This window comes from Bombina bombina, chromosome 4, assembly GCF_027579735.1.
Source record: "Bombina bombina isolate aBomBom1 chromosome 4, aBomBom1.pri, whole genome shotgun sequence".
Classification (NCBI taxonomy): domain Eukaryota; kingdom Metazoa; phylum Chordata; class Amphibia; order Anura; family Bombinatoridae; genus Bombina; species Bombina bombina.
Window position 1 is genome coordinate 1,154,348,114 of NC_069502.1, and position 20,502 is coordinate 1,154,368,615.

The following is a 20,502-nucleotide window of genomic DNA, read 5'->3' on the forward strand; positions in this document are numbered from 1 at the left end:
TTTGTAAACAGGCTTGATTCTAACCAGAGCCTGAACAAAAGCTTGAACATCTGGCACAGCTGCCAGCTTTTTGTGAAGTAAAACAGATAAAGCAGAAATCTGTCCCTTCAAAGAACTTGCAGATAATCCTTTCTCCAAACCCTCTTGTAGAAAGGATAGAATCTTAGGAATTTTTATCTTGTTCCATGGGAATCCTTTCGATTCGCACCAACAGATATATTTTTTCCATACTTTATGGTAAATTTTTCTAGTTACAGGCTTTCTAGCCTGAATAAGAGTATCAATGACAGAATCTGAGAACCCACGCTTTGATAAAATCAAGCGTTCAATCTCCAAGCAGTCAGTTGGAGTGAGGCCAGATTCGGATGTTCGAACGGACCTTGAACAAGAGGGTCCCGTCTCAAAGGTAGCTTCCATGGTGGAGCCGATGACATATTCACCAGGTCTGCATACCAAGTTCTGCGTGGCCACGCAGGAGCTATCAAGATCACCGAAGCCCTCTCCTGATTGATCCTGGCTACCAGCCTGGGAATGAGAGGAAACGGTGGGAATACATAAGCTAGGTTGAAGGTCCAGGGCGCTACTAGTGCATCTACTAGAGTCGCCTTGGGATCCCTGGATCTGGACCCGTAGCAAGGAACCTTGAAGTTCTGACGAGACGCCATCAGATCCACGTCTGGAATGCCCCATAAATGAGTTATGTGGGCAAAGATTTCCGGATGGAGTTCCCACTCCCCCGGATGAAATGTCTGACGACTCAGAAAATCCGCTTCCCAATTTTCCACTCCTGGGATGTGGATTGCAGACAAGTGGCAGGAGTGAATCTCCGCCCATTGAATTACTTTGGTCACTTCTTCCATCGCCAGGGAACTCCTTGTTCCCCCCTGATGGTTGATATATGCAACAGTCGTCATGTTGTCTGATTGAAACCTTATGAATTTGGCCTTTGCTAGTTGAGGCCAAGCCTTGAGAGCATTGAATATCGCTCTCAGTTCCAGAATGTTTATCGGGAGAAGAGATTCTTCCCGAGACCATAGACCCTGAGCTTTCAGGGGTTTCCAGACCGCGCCCCAGCCCACCAGACTGGCGTCGGTCGTGATAATGACCCATTCTGGTCTGCGGAAGCTCATCCCTTGAGACAGGTTGTCCAGGGTCAGCCACCAACGGAGTGAATCTCTGGTCCTCTGATCTACTTGGATCGTCGGGGACAAGTCTGTATAATCCCCATTCCACTGTCTGAGCATGCACAGTTGTAATGGTCTTAGATGAATTTGCGCAAAAGGAACTATGTCCATTGCCGCAACCATCAAACCTATTACTTCCATGCACTGCGCTATGGAAGGAAGAAGAACAGAATGAAGTACTTTGATTTTCTGGCCTCTGTCAGAAAAATCTTCATTTCTAAGGAGTCTATTATTGTTCCCAAGAAGGGAACTCTTGTTGACGGGAATAGAGAACTTTTTTCTACGTTCACTTTCCACCCGTGAGATCTGAGAAAGGCTAGGACAATGTCCGTATGAGCCTTTGCTTGTGGCAGAGACGACGCTTGAATCAGTATGTCGTCCAAGTAAGGTACTACTGCAATGCCCCTTGGCCTTAGCACCGCTAGAAGGGACCCTAGTACCTTTGTGAAAATTCTTGGAGCAGTGGCTAGTCCGAATGGAAGTGCCACAAACTGGTAATGCTTGTCCAGAAAGGCGAACCTTAGGAACCGATGATGTTCCTTGTGGATAGGAATATGTAGATACGCATCCTTTAAATCCACCGTGGTCATGAATTGACCTTCCTGGATGGTAGGAAGAATTGTCCGAATGGTTTCCATTTTGAACGATGGAACCCTGAGAAATTTGTTTAGGATCTTGAGATCCAAAATTGGCCTGAATGTTCCCTCTTTTTTGGGAACTATGAACAGATTGGAGTAAAACCCCATCCCTTGTTCTCCTAGTGGAACAGGATGAATCACTCCCATTTTTAAGAGGTCTTCTACACAATGTAAGAATGCCTGTCTTTTTATTTGGTCTGAAGACAATTGAGACCTGTGGAACCTTCCCCTTGGGGGTAGTTCCTTGAATTCCAGGAGATAACCTTGAGAAACTATTTCTAGTGCCCAAGGATCCTGAACATCTCTTGCCCAAGCCTGAGCGAAGAGAGAGAGTCTGCCCCCCACCAGATCCGGTCCCGGATCGGGGGCCAGCATCTCATGCTGTCTTAGTAGCGGTAGCAGGCTTCTTGGCCTGCTTACCTTTGTTCCAGCCTTGCATCGGTCTCCAGGCTGGCTTGGTTTGAGAAGAATTACCCTCTTGCTTAGAGGATGTAGAATTTGAGGCTGGTCCGTTTCTGCGAAAGGGACGAAAATTTGTTTTATTTTTAGCCTTAAAAGACCTATCCTGAGGAAGGACGTGGCCCTTTCCCCCAGTGATGTCTGAAATAATCTCTTTCAAGTCAGGGCCAAACAGCGTTTTCCCCTTGAAAGGGATGTTAAGCAATTTGTTCTTGGAGGACACATCCGCTGACCAAGACTTTAGCCAAAGCGCTCTGCGCACCACAATAGCAAAACCTGAATTTTTCGCCGCTAATCTAGCTAATTGCAAAGTGGCGTCTAAGGTAAAAGAGTTAGCCAATTTAAGTGCTTGAACTCTGTCCATAACCTCCTCATAAGAAGATGCTTTATTGAGCGACTTTTCTAGTTCTTCGAACCAGAAACACGCTGCTGTAGTGACAGGAACAATGCATGAAATTGGTTGTAGAAGGTAACCTTGCTGAACAAACATCTTTTTAAGCAAACCCTCTAATTTTTTATCCATAGGATCTTTGAAAGCACAACTATCTTCTATAGGGATAGTGGTGCATTTGTTTAGAGTAGAAACCGCCCCCTCGACCTTGGGGACTGTCTGCCATAAGTCCTTCCTGGGGTCGACCATAGGAAATAATTTCTTAAATATAGGGGGAGGGACAAAAGGTATGCCGGGCCTTTCCCATTCTTTATTTACAATGTCCGCCACCCGCTTGGGTATAGGAAAAGCTTCGGGGGGCACCGGGACCTCTAGGAACTTGTCCATCTTACATAATTTCTCTGGAATGACCAAATTGTCACAATCATCCAGAGTAGATAACACCTCCTTAAGCAGAGCGCGGAGATGTTCCAATTTAAATTTGAATGTAATAACGTCAGGTTCAGCTTGTTGAGAAATTTTTCCTGAATCTGAAATTTCTCCCTCAGACAAAACCTCCCTGGCCCCTTCAGACTGGTGTAAGGGCATGTCAGAACCATTATCATCAGCGTCCTCATGCTCTTCAGTATCTAAAACAGAGCAGTCGCGCTTTCGCTGATAAGTGGGCATTTTGGCTAAAATGTTTTTAATAGAATTATCCATTACAGCCGTTAATTGTTGCATAGTAAGGAGGATTGGCGCACTAGATGAACTAGGGACCTCCTGAGTGGGCAAGACTGGTTTAGACATAGAAGGAGATGATGCAGTACCATGCTTACTCCCCTCACTTAAGGAATCATTTTGGGCAACATTATTATCAGTGGCATCATTGTCCCTACTTTGTTTGTCACATTCATCACATATATATAAATGGAAAGGAACCTTGGCTTCCGAACATACAGAACATCGTCTATCTGATGGTTCAGACATGTTAATAGGCATAAACTTGATAACAAAGCACAAAAAACGTTTTAAAATAAAACCGTTACTGTCACTTTAAATTTTAAACTGAACACACTTTATTACTGAATATGTGCAAAAGTATGAAGGAATTGTTCAAAAATTTCACCACAGTGTCTTAAAGCCTTAAAAGTATTGCACACCAAATTTGAAAGCTTTAACTCTTAAAATAACGGAACCGGAGCCGTTTTTACATTTAACCCCTATACAGTCCCTGGTATCTGCTTTGCTGAGACCCAACCAAGCCCAGAGGGGAATACGATACCAAATGACGCCTTCAATAAGCTTTTTCAGTGGATCTGAGCTCCTCACACATGCATCTGCATGCCTTGCTTCTCAAAAACAACTGCGCATTAGTGGCGCGAAAATGAGGCTCTGCCTATGACTAGAAAAGGCCCCCAGTGAAAAAGGTGTCCAATACAGTGCCTGCCGTTTTTTTAACAGAATTCCCAAGATTAAAATAACTCTTCAAAGTTATAAACCATTAAATATGCTTATAAAGTAATCGTTTTAGCCCAGAAAAATGTCTACCAGTCTTTAAAGCCCTTGTGAAGCCCTTTATTCTTATATTTAAAACTAAGAAAATGGCTTACCGGATCCCATAGGGAAAATGACAGCTTCCAGCATTACCAAGTCTTGTTAGAAATGTGTCATACCTCAAGCAGCAAAAGTCTGCTCACTGTTTCCCCCAACTGAAGTTAATTCATCTCAACAGTCCTGTGTGGAAACAGCCATCGATTTTAGTAACGGTTGATAAAATCATTTTCCTCTTACAAACAGAAATCTTCATCTCTTTTCTGTTTCAGAGTAAATAGTACATACCAGCACTATTTTAAAATAACAAACTCTTGATTGAAGAATAAAAACTACATTTAAACACCAAAAAACTCTTAGCCATCTCCGTGGAGATGTTGCCTGTGCAACGGCAAAGAGAATGACTGGGGAAGGCGGAGCCTAGGAGGGATCATGTGACCAGCTTTGCTGGGCTCTTTGCCATTTCCTGTTGGGGAAGAGAATATCCCACAAGTAAGGATGACGCCGTGGACCGGACACACCTATGTTGGAGAAAGAAAATTTATGCTTACCTGATAAATGTATTTATTTTTTGACACGTTGAGTCCACGGCCCACCCTGTTTTTAAAACACAGGTTGTGGGTTATTATAAACTTCAGACACCTCTGCACCTTGTTACTTCCTTTCTCTCCTTTACTTCGGTCGAATGACTGGGTTGGGAGGGAAGGGAGGTGATATTTAACAGCTTTGCTGTGGTGCTCTTTGCCGCCTCCTGCAGGGCAGGAGTGGTATTCCCAATAGAAATTAAGATGATCCATGGACTCATCGTGTCAAAAATATTTGTCAAGGTTGGTAGAGTCTGTGAAACATACAGGTTTTTTTTTTTTTGGAGCTAATAATTTATTTATAAATTAGGATGCTAAGTATTTTGTTAGTCTTATGGAATGTTGATAATCACATTTTATGCAGCTATAATAGAAGTATCCATTAGGCTTTATTTACGTACATTTTGTTTGTTTTTTGTATATACAATGAAAATTCTTACCTGCTTTTTAGAGTAATTGGTGTATTAGAAATCCACTACAGCTTTGCATGTCGCGCATGTGATGATGCTATTAATGTCATAGCATCACGTGTCATCATTTTGCGTCCTTTTTTGGCGACAAAAATTTCCCCCATCAAAATTGCCGTGATAAGCTCCACCCGAGCTCATTCAGTGTTCTCAGAAAACACTTAGAGAGCTTTAATGCAGCATTTTATGAATCAGTTTTCTTTCTTTTTCTTTTATAAATTTTCGCTGTTTCCCATTCTCTCAAGCCTGTTTTATATATTATATATATATATATATATATATATATATATATATATATATATAAATTTGCAGAATTAATTTATTTTTTTCAAATTTAGTTTTTTTGCAATTATGTCTCAAACTGACCCTGCCTCTGATGTTACCATAGGATTTGAGCTGCCTGAACACGTATCTACCAAGGCTTAGAGTGTTTTTTGTAATAAAGCTGATCTAAATTCTTCAGCTCAATTATGTGGCTCTTGTTTTGACAAATTGTTAAATGCTGATAATATATCTATGAGTACAAATACACCTACTGTTATTCCATCTCAGTCTAATGTACATAGCATTACTGCAGAAATGAATGATTTTATTGCTGCAGCTATAGAGAAGGCAATGACTGCTATTCTGCCTTCAAATAAACGTAAAAGGGTTTTGCAACATTTTCCTAAACCTAATGAATTAATTTCTGACCTTCAGCATACTGATGTATCCTCTACTGATGGGTTTTCCTCTGATTCAGAGGATGCCACATCAGAGACAGATATAGACAAATTGTTCTTATTTAAGATAGAATATATTCCTTTTCTCTTAAAGGACGTTTTGTTTACTTTGGGTATTCAGGAGTCAAAACCTCCTGATGATAAAGCTAGTAACCTTCTAAATTCTGTATTTAAGAATACTGTTATTACTCCTGAAGTATTTCCTATTCCTGACGCTATCTCTAATATGATTGCTAAAAAATGTTCTAAGCCTTGTAACTATTTTAACCCTTCTTCTAGGTTTAAGAAATTGTATCCTTTACCTGTTGCCAATTTAGAACGTTGGGAAACAGTTCCTAAAGTTGATGGGGCAATTTCCACTCTTGCCAAACGTACTACTATTCCTATGGAAGAGAGTATTTCTTTTAAGGATCCTTTAGATAGGAAGCTTGAAACTTATCTAAGAAGGGCATATTTACATACTGGCTATATTCTTAGACCTGTTATATCTATGGCTGATGTTGCTGCTGCTTCTACTTTTTGGTTGGACAGTTTAGCACAGCAGTTGTCTTCAGATTTTGAATTATCTAACATTATTGTTTTACTTCAACACGCAAATCATTTTAGTTGTGATGTTATATTTGATGTTATGAAGATCAATGTTAAATCCATGTCTTTAGCCATTCTTACTAGAAGAGCGTTATGGCTTAAATCTTGGAATGCTGACATGGTGTCTAAAACTAAATTATTATCTCTCTCTTTTCAAGGTAAAAATCTTTTCGGTTCACAATTGGATTCTTTTATCTCCACTGTTAATGGGGGTAAGGGAGTTTTTCTGCCCCAAGACAAGAAATCTAAGGGTAAAATTAAAGCTCCCAATCATTTTCTTTCCTTTCGTCAGAATAGAGAACAGAAAACCACTCTTTCCCCTAAGGCCTCTGGCTCTAAATGGAGACCATCTCCGAATTGGAATAAATCCAAGTCTTATAAGAAGCCAAATCCTGCCCCTAAACCTACATGAAGTTGCGGCCCTCAAGCTGGTTCTTCTGGTAGGGGGCAGACTAAAGCTATTTCAAAGAGTTTGGACAGACGCTGTCCAAAATCAGAAGAATAGGGAAAGGAGACAAGACGACGGCACTACAATTGCTGTGTCCCACTATGTATCCTAATCTCCTTGGGGTATGAGAAATATCAAAAGTGTTCTCGGGGACTTAGGTGCTGTACATTAGGAGAAGCAAACTAAAAATATCAATTGCTGAAAACAATTGAAAGAATGTACTTGATTAGCACTCAACAGCAAATTATTAGTTAATGGCCATGGGTACCCAAGGTAAAGAGGCCCAAAGAAGGGCGGATTTAAAACTTAACTTTTATTAGTTATATTGAAATAAAAAAAAGGGGATTTAAAATTACAAACAGTGTGAGGATGGAGGAATGCAGCTCCTGGGGAGGATTATCAGGACAGTTCCCAGTATGTTCTCCAGAGGATATGTTCACTCTTAGAAGGGGTTATATATATGTATATATATGTATACATATATATAAATCTCGTGTGGTGCCCTCTATATTAGGGTCCTATATCACATTCGAGGTGTAATGACCCACTATTCAGGTGTTATCCTCTGTGAGGAGTGTGTGAGTGGTAATACTCGCTTATAGAGATCCCAGATTGTAAGTATCCCAATCAGCAGTTAACAGCCAGTTGTGCATCAGACGTTACGCAGTACTGCCATGTCTCTTTAAACCAAAGTTTAAGGAATATAGACGTCCCCTGAGGATTTCAAGATATTCCTGAGAACTTAAAAAAACATAATTTATGCTTACCTGATAAATGTATTTCTCTTGTAGTGTATCCAGTCCACGGATCATCCATTACTTGTGGGATATTCTCCTTCCCAACAGGAAGTTGCAAGAGGATCACCCACAGCAGAGCTGCTATATAGCTCCTCCCCTCACTGCCATATCCAGTCATTCGAACGAAACAAGCCGAGAAAGGAGAAACCATAGGGTGCAGTGGTGACTGTAGTTTAATTAAAATTTAGACCTGCCTGAAAAGGACAGGGCGGGCCGTGGACTGGATACACTACAAGAGAAATAAATTTATCAGGTAAGCATAAATTATGTTTTCTCTTGTTAAGTGTATCCAGTCCACGGATCATCCATTACTTGTGGGACAAGGCAGGAACTTAAACGGAAGGAACCACTGCCTGTAGAACCTTTCTCCCAAAAACAGCCTCCGAAGAAGCAAAAGTATCAAATTTGGAAAATTTGGAAAAAGGTATGAAGGGAAGACCAAGTTGCAGCCTTGCAAATCTGTTCAACAGAGGCCTCATTTTTAAAGGCCCAGGTGGAAGCCACAGCTCTAGTAGAATGTGCTGTAATCCTTTCAGGAGGCTGCTGTCCAGCAGTCTCATAGGCTAAACGGATTATACTCCGAAGCCAAAAAGAAAGAGAGGTTGCCGAGGCCTTCTGACCTCTCCTCTGTCCAGAGTAAACAACAAACAAGTTAGATGTTTGGCGAAAATATTTAGTAGCCTGTAAGTAAAACTTCAAGGCACGGACTACGTCTAGATTATGCAAAAGACGTTCCTTCTTGAAGAAGGATTAGGACATAATGATGGAACAACAATCTCTTGATTAATATTCTTGTTAGAAACCACCTTAGGTAAAAACCCAGGTTTTGTACGCAGAACAACTTTATCTGAATGAAAGATCAGATAAGGAGAATCACAATGTAAGGCAGATAACTCAGAGACTCTTCGAGCCGAGGAAATAGCCATCAGAAAAAGAACTTTCCATGAAAGAAGTTTGATATCAATAGAATGAAGGGGTTCAAACGGAAACCCTTGAAGAACTTTAAGAACCAAGTTTAAGCTCCATGGAGGAGCAACAGGTTTAAACACAGGTTTAATTCTAACTAAAAACTGACAAAATGCCTGAACGTCTGGAACTTCTGCCAGACGCTTGTGTAAAAGAATAGACAGAGCAGAAATCTGTCCCTTTAAAGAACTAGCTGATAATCCTTTGTCCAAACCCTCTTGGAGGAAGGACAATATCCTAGGAATCCTAACCCTACTCCATGAGTAATTCTTGGATTCACACCAATGAAGATATTTACGCCATATCTTGTGGTACATTTTCCTGGTGACAGGCTTTCGTGCCTGTATTAAGGTATCAATTACTGACTCGGAGAAGCCACGCTTTGATAGGATCAAGCGTTCAATCTCCATGCAGTCAGTCTCAGAGAAAGTAGATTTGGATGATTGAAAGGACCTTGTATTAGAAGGTCTTGTCTCAGAGGCAGAGTCCATGGTGGAAAGGATGACATGTCCACTAGGTCTGCATACCAGGTCCTGCGTGGCCACGCAGGCGCTATCAATATCACCGATGCTCTTTCCTGTTTGATTTTGGCAATCAGACGAGGGAGCAGAGGAAACGGTGGAAACACATAAGCCAGGTTGAAGAACCAAGGCGCTGCAAGAGCATCTATCAGTGCCGCTTCTGGGTCCTTGGACCTGGATCCGTAACAAGGAAGCTTGGCGTTCTGGCGAGACGCCATGAGATCCAATTCTGGTTTGCCCCAACGGAGAACCAATTGAGCAAACGCCTCCGGATGGAGTTCCCATTCCCCCGGAGGAAAAGTCTGACGACTTAGAAAATCCGCCTCCCAGAGACTCACTCTTGCCACCTGTCAGCGATCTACACCTGGGATATGGATCGCTGACAGGTGGCAAGAGTGAGTCTCTGCCCAGCGAATTATCTTGGAGACTTCTGACATCGCTAGGGAACTCCTGGTTCCCCCTTGATGGTTGATGTAAGCCACAGTCGTGATGTTGTCCGACTGAAATCTGATGAACCTCAGTGTTGCTAGCTGAGGCCAAGCCAGAAGAACATTGAATATTGCTCTCAACTCCAGAATATTTATTGGGAGGAGTTTCTCCTCCTGAGTCCATGAACCCTGAGCCTTCAGGGAGTTCCAGACTGCGCCCCAACCTAGAAGGCTGGCATCTGTTGTTACAATTGTCCAATCTGGTCTGCGAAAGGTCATACCCTTGGACAGATGGGCCCGAGATAACCACCAGAGAAGAGAATCTCTGGTTTCCTGATCCAGATTTAGTAGAGGGGACAAATCTGTGTAATCCCCATTCCACTGACTGAGCATGCATAATTGCAGCGGTCTGAGATGCAGGCGCGCGAATGGTACTATGTCCATCGCCGCTACCATTAAGCCGATTACTTCCATGCACTGAGCCACCGTGGGGCGCGGAATGGAGTGAAGAACACGGCAAGCATTTAGAAGTTTTGATAACCTGGACTCCGTCAGGTAAATTTTCATTTCTACAGAATCTATTAGAGTCCCTAGGAAGGAATCCCTCGTGAGAGGAGGTAGAGAACTCTTTTCTTCGTTCACTTTCCACCCATGCGACCTCAGGAATGCCAGAACAATCTCTGTATGAGATTTGGCAATTTGAAAGCTTGACGCCTGTATCAGGATATTGTCCAGGTAAGGAGCCACCGCTATGCCTCGCGGTCTTAGGACCGCCAGAAGTGAGCCCAGAACCTTTGTAAAAATTCTTGGGGCTGTAGCCAACCCGAATGGAAGAGCTACAAATTGGTAATGCCTGTCTAGAAAGGCAAACCTCAGGAACTGATGATGATTCTTGTGAATCGGAATGTGAAGGTAGGCATCCTTTAAGTCCACTGTGGTCATGTACTGACCCTCTTGGATCATGGGTAAAATGTTTTTTTTGTTTAGGATCTTTAAATCCAAAATTGGTCTGAAGGTTCCCTCTTTTTTGGGAACCACAAACAGATTTGAATAAAACCCCTGTCCTTGTTCCGTCCGGGGAACTGGATGGATCACTCCCATTACAAGGAGATCTTGTACGCAGCTTAGGAATGCCTCTTTCTTTATCTGGTTTGCAGATAATCTTGAAAGGTGAAATCTCCCTTGTGGAGGAGAAGCTTTGAAGTCCAGAAGATATCCCTGAGATATGATCTCCAATGCAATTGCCCAGGGATCCTGAACATCTCTTGCCCACGCCTGGGCGAAGAGAGAGAGTATGCCCCCTACTAGATCCGTTGTCGGATAGGGGGCCGCTCCTTCATGCTGTCTTAGAGGCAGCAGCAGGGTTTCTGGCCTGCTTGCCCTTGTTCCAGGACTGGTTAGGTTTCCAGGCCTGCTTGGATTGAGCAAAAGTTCCCTCTTGTTTTGAAGCAGAGGAAGTTGATGCTGCACCTGCCTTGAAATTTCGAAAGGCACAAAAATTAGACTGTTTGGCCTTTGATTTGGCCCTGTCCTGAGGAAGGGTATGACCCTTACCTCCAGTAATGTCAGCAATAATTTCTTTCAAACCAGGCCCAAATAAGGTCTGCCCCTTGAAAGGAATGTTGAGTAATTTAGACTTTGAAGTCACATCAGCTGACCAGGATTTGAGCCATAGCGCCCTACGCGCCTGGATGGGGAATCCGGAATTCTTAGCCGTTAGTTTAGTCAAATGAACAATGGCATCAGAAACAAATGAGTTAGCTAGCTTAAGAGTTCTAAGCTTGTCAACAATTTCAGTCAATGGAGCTGTATGGATGGCCTCTTCCAGGGCCTCAAACCAGAATGCCGCCGCAGCAGTGACAGGCGCAATGCATGCAAGGGGCTGTAAAATAAAACCTTGTTGAATAAACATTTTCTTAAGGTAACCCTCTAATTTTTTATCCATTGGATCTGAAAAAGCACAACTGTCCTTAACCCGGGATAGTGGTACGCTTTGCTAAAGTAGAAACTGCTCCCTCCACCTTAGGGACAGTCTGCCATAAGTCCCGTGTAGTGGCATCTATTGGAAACATTTTTCTAAATATAGGAGGTGGGGAAAAGGGCACACCGGGCCTATCCCACTCCTTACTAATAATTTCTGTAAGCCTTTTAGGTATTGGAAAAACATCAGTACTCACCGGCACTGCATAGTGTTTATCCAGCCTACACAATTTCTCTGGCACTGCAATTGTGTCACAGTCATTCAGAGCAGCTAATACCTCCCCAAGCAATACACGGAGGTTCTCAAGCTTAAATTTAAAATTAGAAATCTCTGAATCAGGTCTCCCTGATTCAGAGACGTCACCCACAGACTGAAGCTCTCCGTCCTCAGGTTCTGCATATTGTGACGCAGTATCAGACATGGCTCTTACAGCATCTACGCGCTCTGTATCTCGTCTAACCCCAGAGCTATCGCGCTTGCCCCTCAATTCAGGCAATCTGGATAATACCTCTGACAGGGTATTATTCATGATTGCAGCCATGTCCTGCAAAGTAATCGCTATGGGCGTCCCTGATGTACTTGGCGCCCTTGAGCGGGAGACGAAGGATCCGACACGTGGGGAGAGTTAGTCGGCATAACTTCCCCCTCGACAGACCCCTCTGGTGACAATTCTTTTATAGATAAAGACTGATCTTTACTGTTTAAGGTGAAATCAATACATTTAGTACACATTCTCCTATGGGGCTCCACCATGGCTTTTAAACATAATGAACAAGTATCCTCTGTTTCAGACATGTTTGTACAGACTAGCAATGAGACTAGCAAGCTTGGAAAACACTTTAAAGCAAGTTAACAAGCAATATAAAAAACGTTACTGTGCCTTTAAGAGAAACAAATTTTGACAAAACTTGAAATAACAGTGAAAAAAGGCAGTTACACTAACAAAATTTTTACAGTGTATGTAACAAGTCAGCAGAGCATTGCACCCACTTGCAAATGGATGATTAACCCCTTAATAACAAAAACAGAATAATAAATGACAAACGTTTTTTAAACAGATTCACAACTGCCACAGTCTACTGTGATTGTTACCCTCCTCAAACACGACTTTGAAGCCTTTTGAGCCCTTCAGAGATGTCCTGTATCATGCAGAGGGAAGCTGAATGTCTCTGTCAGTATTTTTATCTGCACAGAAAAGCACTAAAATAGGCCCTTCCCACTCATATTGCAACAGTGGAAAGCCTGTTACTAGGCAAAAATCAAGCCAGCCATATGGAGAAAAAAAAACTAGGCCCCAATAAGTTTTGTCACCAAACATATATAAAAACGATTAACATGATAGCAAATGTTTTATATTACACTTTTATAAGAGTATGTATCTCTGTTAATAAGCCTGATACCAGTCACTATCACTGCATTTAAGGCTTAACTTACATTAATCCGGTATCAGCAGCATTTTTCTAGCAAATTCCATCCCTAGAAATATGTTAACTGCACGTACCTTATTACAGGAAAACCTGCACGCTATTCCCCCTCTGAAGTTACCTCACACCTCAGAATATGTGAGAACAGCAAAGGATCTTAGTTTCTTCTGCTAAGATCATAGAAATCACAGGCAGATTCTTCTTCTAATGCTGCCTGAGATGAAACAGTACACTCCGGTACCATTTAAAAATAACAAACTTTTGATTGAAGTTAAAAAACTAACTATAATACACCACTCTCCTCTTACTACGTCCATCTTTGTTGAGAGTTGCAAGAGAATGACTGGGTATGGCAGTGAGGGGAGGAGCTATATAGCAGCTCTGCTGTGGGTGATCCTCTTGCAACTTCCTGTTGGGAAGGAGAATATCCCACAAGTAATGGATGATCCGTGGACTGGATACACTTAACAAGAGAAACAACAACTAAAAATAATCTATCTCCTCATTTTATTTTTTTTCCTTATTTAAAGGGACAGTCAACACCAGAATTTTTGTTGTTTTAAAAGATAGATAATCCCTTTATTACCCATTCCCCAGTTTTGCATAACCAACACAGTTATAATAATACACTTTTTACCTCTGTGATTAACTTGTATCTAAACCTCTTCTGACAGCCCCCTGATCACATGACATTTTATTTATTATCTTTTGACTTTCATTTTAGCCAATAAGTGCAGTGTCTGCCACAATTCACGGGCATGCTCACAATGTTATCTATAGGGATTACCTGGACTAGCTCTCCCCTGCTGTGAAAAGCAAATACAAAAGCTTGTGATTAGAGGCGGCCTTCAAGGGCTTAGAAATTATCATGAGCCTTGCTAGGTCTAGCTTTCAACTAAGAATAACAAAAGAACAAAGCAAAATTGGTGATAAAAATAAATTGGAAAGTTGTTTAAAATTGCATGCCCTATTTGAAACATGAAAGTTTTTTTTGGACTTGACTGTCCCTTTAATAATGGTATTGCCAAACCTCATCTGCTTTAACACTAGAAGTATTTTAATTAAAACCAGAAACATACGGTGGTACAATCTAGAAATCAAGCACAATATAATGACATGCATACACAGAAGACTCACCTCATGACCAGATCTACGTGGACACAAAGCATCAAGCTCATCAAAGAAGATCACGCAAGGGGAGGAGTTAGATGCTCTTTGAAAGACCTGCCGCACAGCTCTTTCACTCTCCCCGACATACTGAAAAATAATGAAACGATTAGGTTACTCTAAGGATTTCTGACTTTGTATAAATCTTCTCTCAAATTTTGAAGTAGACTAATAATTGAAAGGAAGCATTAGCACAGATGATAAAGAAAGCCCTTCTACAGATGTAACACCCCAAGGAGTGCCAAGAACACATAGTCACAGAGCAGTATGTCAGGTGCAGAGACAGATTTGGGTGTCATCAGCAAACAGCTGATAAAGAAACTCACAAGGCTTTAACGGAAACTAAAACTTAATCAACTTATTTAGTTTACTGTAAAACAAAAATGCCTGAAGCGCGTCAACTCCACTAGACGGAGGCTTGCACTCATATTACATGTTGCAAGTTAAACGTTTGTGCACAAGTTTAAACCCAAAGTGCGCAAAATTATCACAACTGCATTAACTTCTTTTCCCATAGAAGTCAATAGAGCACGAAAAAACAAACCAAACACGGACCGTGTATCTTCAAGAGTGATAAACTCAACAGGAAATATTAATATTTCACACTCCAATATACTTCAAATAGCAGAATATGTCCTTTTTATTCTTAATCACATTCAAATGTTCTTCTCTTACAGGAAAATGTTCTTTTACTTGTATAATATATATACAATATTTCTATATATACCTGATACTGCATATCTATACCTATATATCTATAGGAATATATATATATATATATATATATATATATATATATATATATATATATATATATATATATATATATATATTCCTATAGATATATAGGTAAAGATATGCAATTTTATATGAACAGTATCAGATATATATAGAAATAAATATTTAATAATAAAAAGTAAATTATTTTCTATGTGAGGAACATAGGAATGTAAAAACATAATTTATGCTTACCTGATAAATTTATTTCTCTTGTAGTGTATCCAGTCCACGGATCATCCATTACTTATGGGATATTCTCCTTCCCAACAGGAAGTTGCAAGAGGATCACCCACAGCAGAGCTGCTATATAGCTCCTCCCCTAACTGTCATATCCAGTCATTCGACCGAAAACAAACAGAGAAAGGAGAAACCATAGGGTGCAGTGGTGACTGTAGTTTAATTAAAATTTAGACCTGCCTTAAAAGGACAGGGCGGGCCGTGGACTGGATACACTACAAGAGAAATAAATTTATCAGGTAAGCATAAATTATGTTTTCTCTTGTTAAGTGTATCCAGTCCACGGATCATCCATTACTTATGGGATACCAATACCAAAGCTAAAGTACACGGATGATGGGAGGGACAAGGCAGGATTAAGCGGAAGGAACCACTGCCTGAAGAACCTTTCTCCCAAAAACAGCCTCCGAAGAAGCAAAAGTATCAAATTTGTAAAATTTGGAAAAAGTGTGAAGCTCTAGTAGAATGAGCTGTAATCCTTTCAGGGGGCTGCTGTCCAGCAGTCTCATAGGCTAGGCGTATTATGCTCCGAAGCCAAAAGGAAAACAGAATTTATGTTTACCTGATAAATTACTTTCTCCAACGGTGTGTCCGGTCCACGGCGTCATCCTTACTTGTGGGATATTCTCTTCCCCAACAGGAAATGGCAAAGAGCCCAGCAAAGCTGGTCACATGATCCCTCCTAGGCTCCGCCTACCCCAGTCATTCGACCGACGTTAAGGAGGAATATTTGCATAGGAGAAACCATATGATACCGTGGTGACTGTAGTTAAAGAAAATAAATTATCAGACCTGATTAAAAAACCAGGGCGGGCCGTGGACCGGACACACCGTTGGAGAAAGTAATTTATCAGGTAAACATAAATTCTGTTTTCTCCAACATAGGTGTGTCCGGTCCACGGCGTCATCCTTACTTGTGGGAACCAATACCAAAGCTTTAGGACACGGATGAAGGGAGGGAGCAAATCAGGTCACCTAAATGGAAGGCACCACGGCTTGCAAAACCTTTCTCCCAAAAATAGCCTCAGAAGAAGCAAAAGTATCAAACTTGTAAAATTTGGTAAAAGTGTGCAGTGAAGACCAAGTCGCTGCCCTACATATCTGATCAACAGAAGCCTCGTTCTTGAAGGCCCATGTGGAAGCCACAGCCCTAGTGGAATGAGCTGTGATTCTTTCAGGAGGCTGCCGTCCGGCAGTCACATAAGCCAATCTGATGATGCTTTTAATCCAAAAAGAGAGAGAGGTAGAAGTTGCTTTTTGACCTCTCCTTTTACCAGAATAAACAACAAACAAGGAAGATGTTTGTCTAAAATCCTTTGTAGCATCTAAATAGAATTTTAGAGCGCGAACAACATCCAAATTGTGCAACAAACGTTCCTTCTTCGAAACTGGTTTCGGACACAAAGAAGGTACGACTATCTCCTGGTTAATGTTTTTGTTAGAAACAACTTTTGGAAGAAAACCAGGTTTAGTACGTAAAACCACCTTATCTGCATGGAACACCAGATAAGGAGGAGAACACTGCAGAGCAGATAATTCTGAAACTCTTCTAGCAGAAGAAATTGCAACCAAAAACAAAACTTTCCAAGATAATAACTTAATATCAACGGAATGTAAGGGTTCAAACGGAACCCCCTGAAGAACTGAAAGAACTAAGTTGAGACTCCAAGGAGGAGTCAAAGGTTTGTAAACAGGCTTGATTCTAACCAGAGCCTGAACAAAGGCTTGAACATCTGGCACAGCTGCCAGCTTTTTGTGAAGTAACACAGACAAGGCAGAAATCTGTCCCTTCAAGGAACTTGCAGATAATCCTTTCTCCAATCCTTCTTGAAGAAAGGATAGAATCTTAGGAATCTTTACCTTGTCCCAAGGGAATCCTTTAGATTCACACCAACAGATATATTTTTTCCATATTTTGTGGTAAATTTTTCTAGTTACAGGCTTTCTGGCCTGAACAAGAGTATCAATAACAGAATCTGAGAACCCTCGTTTTGATAAGATCAAGCGTTCAATCTCCAAGCAGTCAGCTGGAGTGAGATCAGATTCGGATGTTCGAACGGACCTTGAACAAGAAGGTCTCGTCTCAAAGGTAGCTTCCATGGTGGAGCCGATGACATATTCACCAGATCTGCATACCAAGTCCTGCGTGGCCACGCAGGAGCTATCAAGATCACCGACGCCCTCTCTTGATTGATCCTGGCTACCAGCCTGGGGATGAGAGGAAACGGCGGGAATACATAAGCTAGTTTGAAGGTCCAAGGTGCTACTAGTGCATCTACTAGAGTCGCCTTGGGATCCCTGGATCTGGACCCGTAGCAAGGAACCTTGAAGTTCTGACGAGAGGCCATCAGATCCATGTCTGGAATGCCCCACAGTTGAGTAATTTGGGCAAAGATTTCCGGATGGAGTTCCCACTCCCCCGGATGTAATGTCTGACGACTCAGAAAATCCGCTTCCCAATTTTCCACTCCTGGGATGTGGATTGCAGATAGGTGGCAGGAGTGAGTCTCCGCCCATTGAATGATTTTGGTCACTTCTTCCATCGCCAGGGAACTCCTTGTTCCCCCCTGATGGTTGATGTACGCAACAGTCGTCATGTTGTCTGATTGAAACCGTATGAACTTGGCCTTTGCTAGCTGAGGCCAAGCCTTGAGAGCATTGAATATCGCTCTCAGTTCCAGAATATTTATCGGTAGAAGAGATTCTTCCCGAGACCAAAGACCCTGAGCTTTCAGGGGTCCCCAGACCGCGCCCCAGCCCATCAGACTGGCGTCGGTCGTGACAATGACCCACTCTGGTCTGCGGAAGGTCATCCCTTGTGACAGGTTGTCCAGGGAAAGCCACCAACGGAGTGAGTCTCTGGTCCTCTGATTTACTTGTATCTTCGGAGACAAGTCTGTATAGTCCCCATTCCACTGACTGAGCATGCACAGTTGTAATGGTCTTAGATGAATGCGCGCAAAAGGAACTATGTCCATTGCCGCTACCATCAAACCTATTACTTCCATGCACTGCGCTATGGAAGGAAGAGGAACGGAATGAAGTGTTTGACAAGAGTTTAGAAGTTTTGTTTTTCTGGCCTCTGTCAGAAAAATCCTCATTTCTAAGGAGTCTATTATTGTTCCCAAGAAGGGAACCCTTGTCGACGGAGATAGAGAACTCTTTTCCACGTTCACTTTCCATCCGTGAGATCTGAGAAAGGCCAGGACTATGTCCGTGTGAGCCTTTGCTTGAGGAAGGGACGACGCTTGAATCAGAATGTCGTCCAAGTAAGGAACTACTGCAATGCCCCTTGGTCTTAGTACCGCTAGAAGGGACCCTAGTACCTTTGTGAAAATCCTTGGAGCAGTGGCTAATCCGAAAGGAAGCGCCACGAACTGGTAATGCTTGTCCAGGAATGCGAACCTTAGGAACCGATGATGTTCCTTGTGGATAGGAATATGTAGATACGCATCCTTTAAATCCACCGTGGTCATGAATTGACCTTCCTGGATGGAAGGAAGAATTGTTCGAATGGTTTCCATTTTGAACGATGGAACCTTGAGAAACTTGTTTAAGATCTTGAGATCTAAGATTGGTCTGAACGTTCCCTCTTTTTTGGGAACTATGAACAGATTGGAGTAGAACCCCATCCCTTGTTCTCCTAATGGAACAGGATGAATCACTCCCATTTTTAACAGGTCTTCTACACAATGTAAGAATGCCTGTCTCTTTATATGGTCTGAAGACAATTGAGACCTGTGGAACCTCCCCCTTGGGGGAAGCCCCTTGAATTCCAGAAGATAACCTTGGGAGACTATTTCTAGTGTCCAAGGATCCAGAACATCTCTTGCCCAAGCCTGAGCAAAGAGAGAGAGTCTGCCCCCCACCAGATCCGGTCCCGGATCGGGGGCCAACATTTCATGCTGTCTTGGTAGCAGTGGCAGGTTTCTTGGCCTGCTTTCCCTTGTTCCAGCCTTGCATTGGTCTCCAGGCTGGCTTGGCTTGAGAAGTATTACCCTCTTGCTTAGAGGACGTAGCACTTGGGGCTGGTCCGTTTCTACGAAAGGGACGAAAATTAGGTTTATTTTTGGCCTTGAAAGACCTATCCTGAGGAAGGGCGTGGCCCTTACCCCCAGTGATATCAGAGATAATCTCTTTCAAGTCAGGGCCAAACAGCGTTTTCCCCTTGAAAGGAATGTTAAGTAGTTTGTTCTTGGAAGACGCATCCGCTGACCAAGATTTCAACCAAAGCGCTCTGCGCGCCACAATAGCAAACCCAGAATTTTTCGCCGCTAACCTAGCCAATTGCAAAGTGGCGTCTAGGGTGAAAGAATTGGCCAATTTGAGAGCACGGATTCTGTCCATAATCTCCTCATAAGGAGGAGAATCACTATCGATCGCCTTTACTAGCTCATCGAACCAGAAACACGCGGCTGTAGTGACAGGGACAATGCATGAAATTGGTTGTAGAAGGTAACCTTGCTGAACAAACATCTTTTTAAGCAAACCTTCTAATTTTTTATCCATAGGATCTTTGAAAGCACAACTATCTTCTATAGGTATAGTGGTGCGTTTGTTTAAAGTAGAAACCGCTCCCTCGACCTTGGGGACTGTCTGCCATAAGTCCTTTCTGGGGTCGACCATAGGAAACAATTTTCTAAATATGGGGGGAGGGACGAAAGGTATACCGGGCCTTTCCCATTCTTTATTTACAATGTCCGCCACCCGCTTGGGTATAGGAAAAGCTTCTGGGAGCCCCGGGACCTCTAGGAACTTGTCCATTTTACATAGTTTCTCTGGGATGATCAAATTCTCACAATCATCCAGAGTGGATAATACCTCCTTAAGCAGAGCGCGGAGATGTTCCAACTTAAATTTAAATGTAATCACATCGGGTTCAGCTTGTTGAGAAATTTTCCCTGAATCTGAAATTTCTCCCTCAGACAAAACCTCCCTGGCCCCCTCAGACTGGTGTAGGGGCCCTTCAGAACCATTATCATCAGCGTCCCCATGCTCTTCAGTATCTAAAACAGAGCAGTCGCGCTTGCGCTGATAAGTGGGCATTTTGGCTAAAATGTTTTTGATAGAATTATCCATTACAGCCGTTAATTGTTGCATAGTAAGGAGTATTGGCGCGCTAGATGTACTAGGGGCCTCCTGAGTGGGCAAGACTGGTGTAGACGAAGGAGGGAATGATGCAGTACC

The 20,502-nt window shown here is 42.3% G+C and overlaps 1 protein-coding gene across 2 annotated transcripts in view; it reads right to left on the reverse strand.

The window, feature by feature from the left end:
• Window positions 1–20,502, reverse strand: part of NVL (nuclear VCP like) — a 340,971-nt gene that overhangs the window by 152,601 nt on the left and 167,868 nt on the right. For both annotated transcript variants that reach the window (XM_053712596.1, XM_053712597.1), the window contains one exon: window positions 14,269–14,388. In XM_053712596.1, the coding sequence (XP_053568571.1) occupies window positions 14,269–14,388 (120 nt within the window). The remainder of the gene's footprint in view (window positions 1–14,268; window positions 14,389–20,502) is intronic.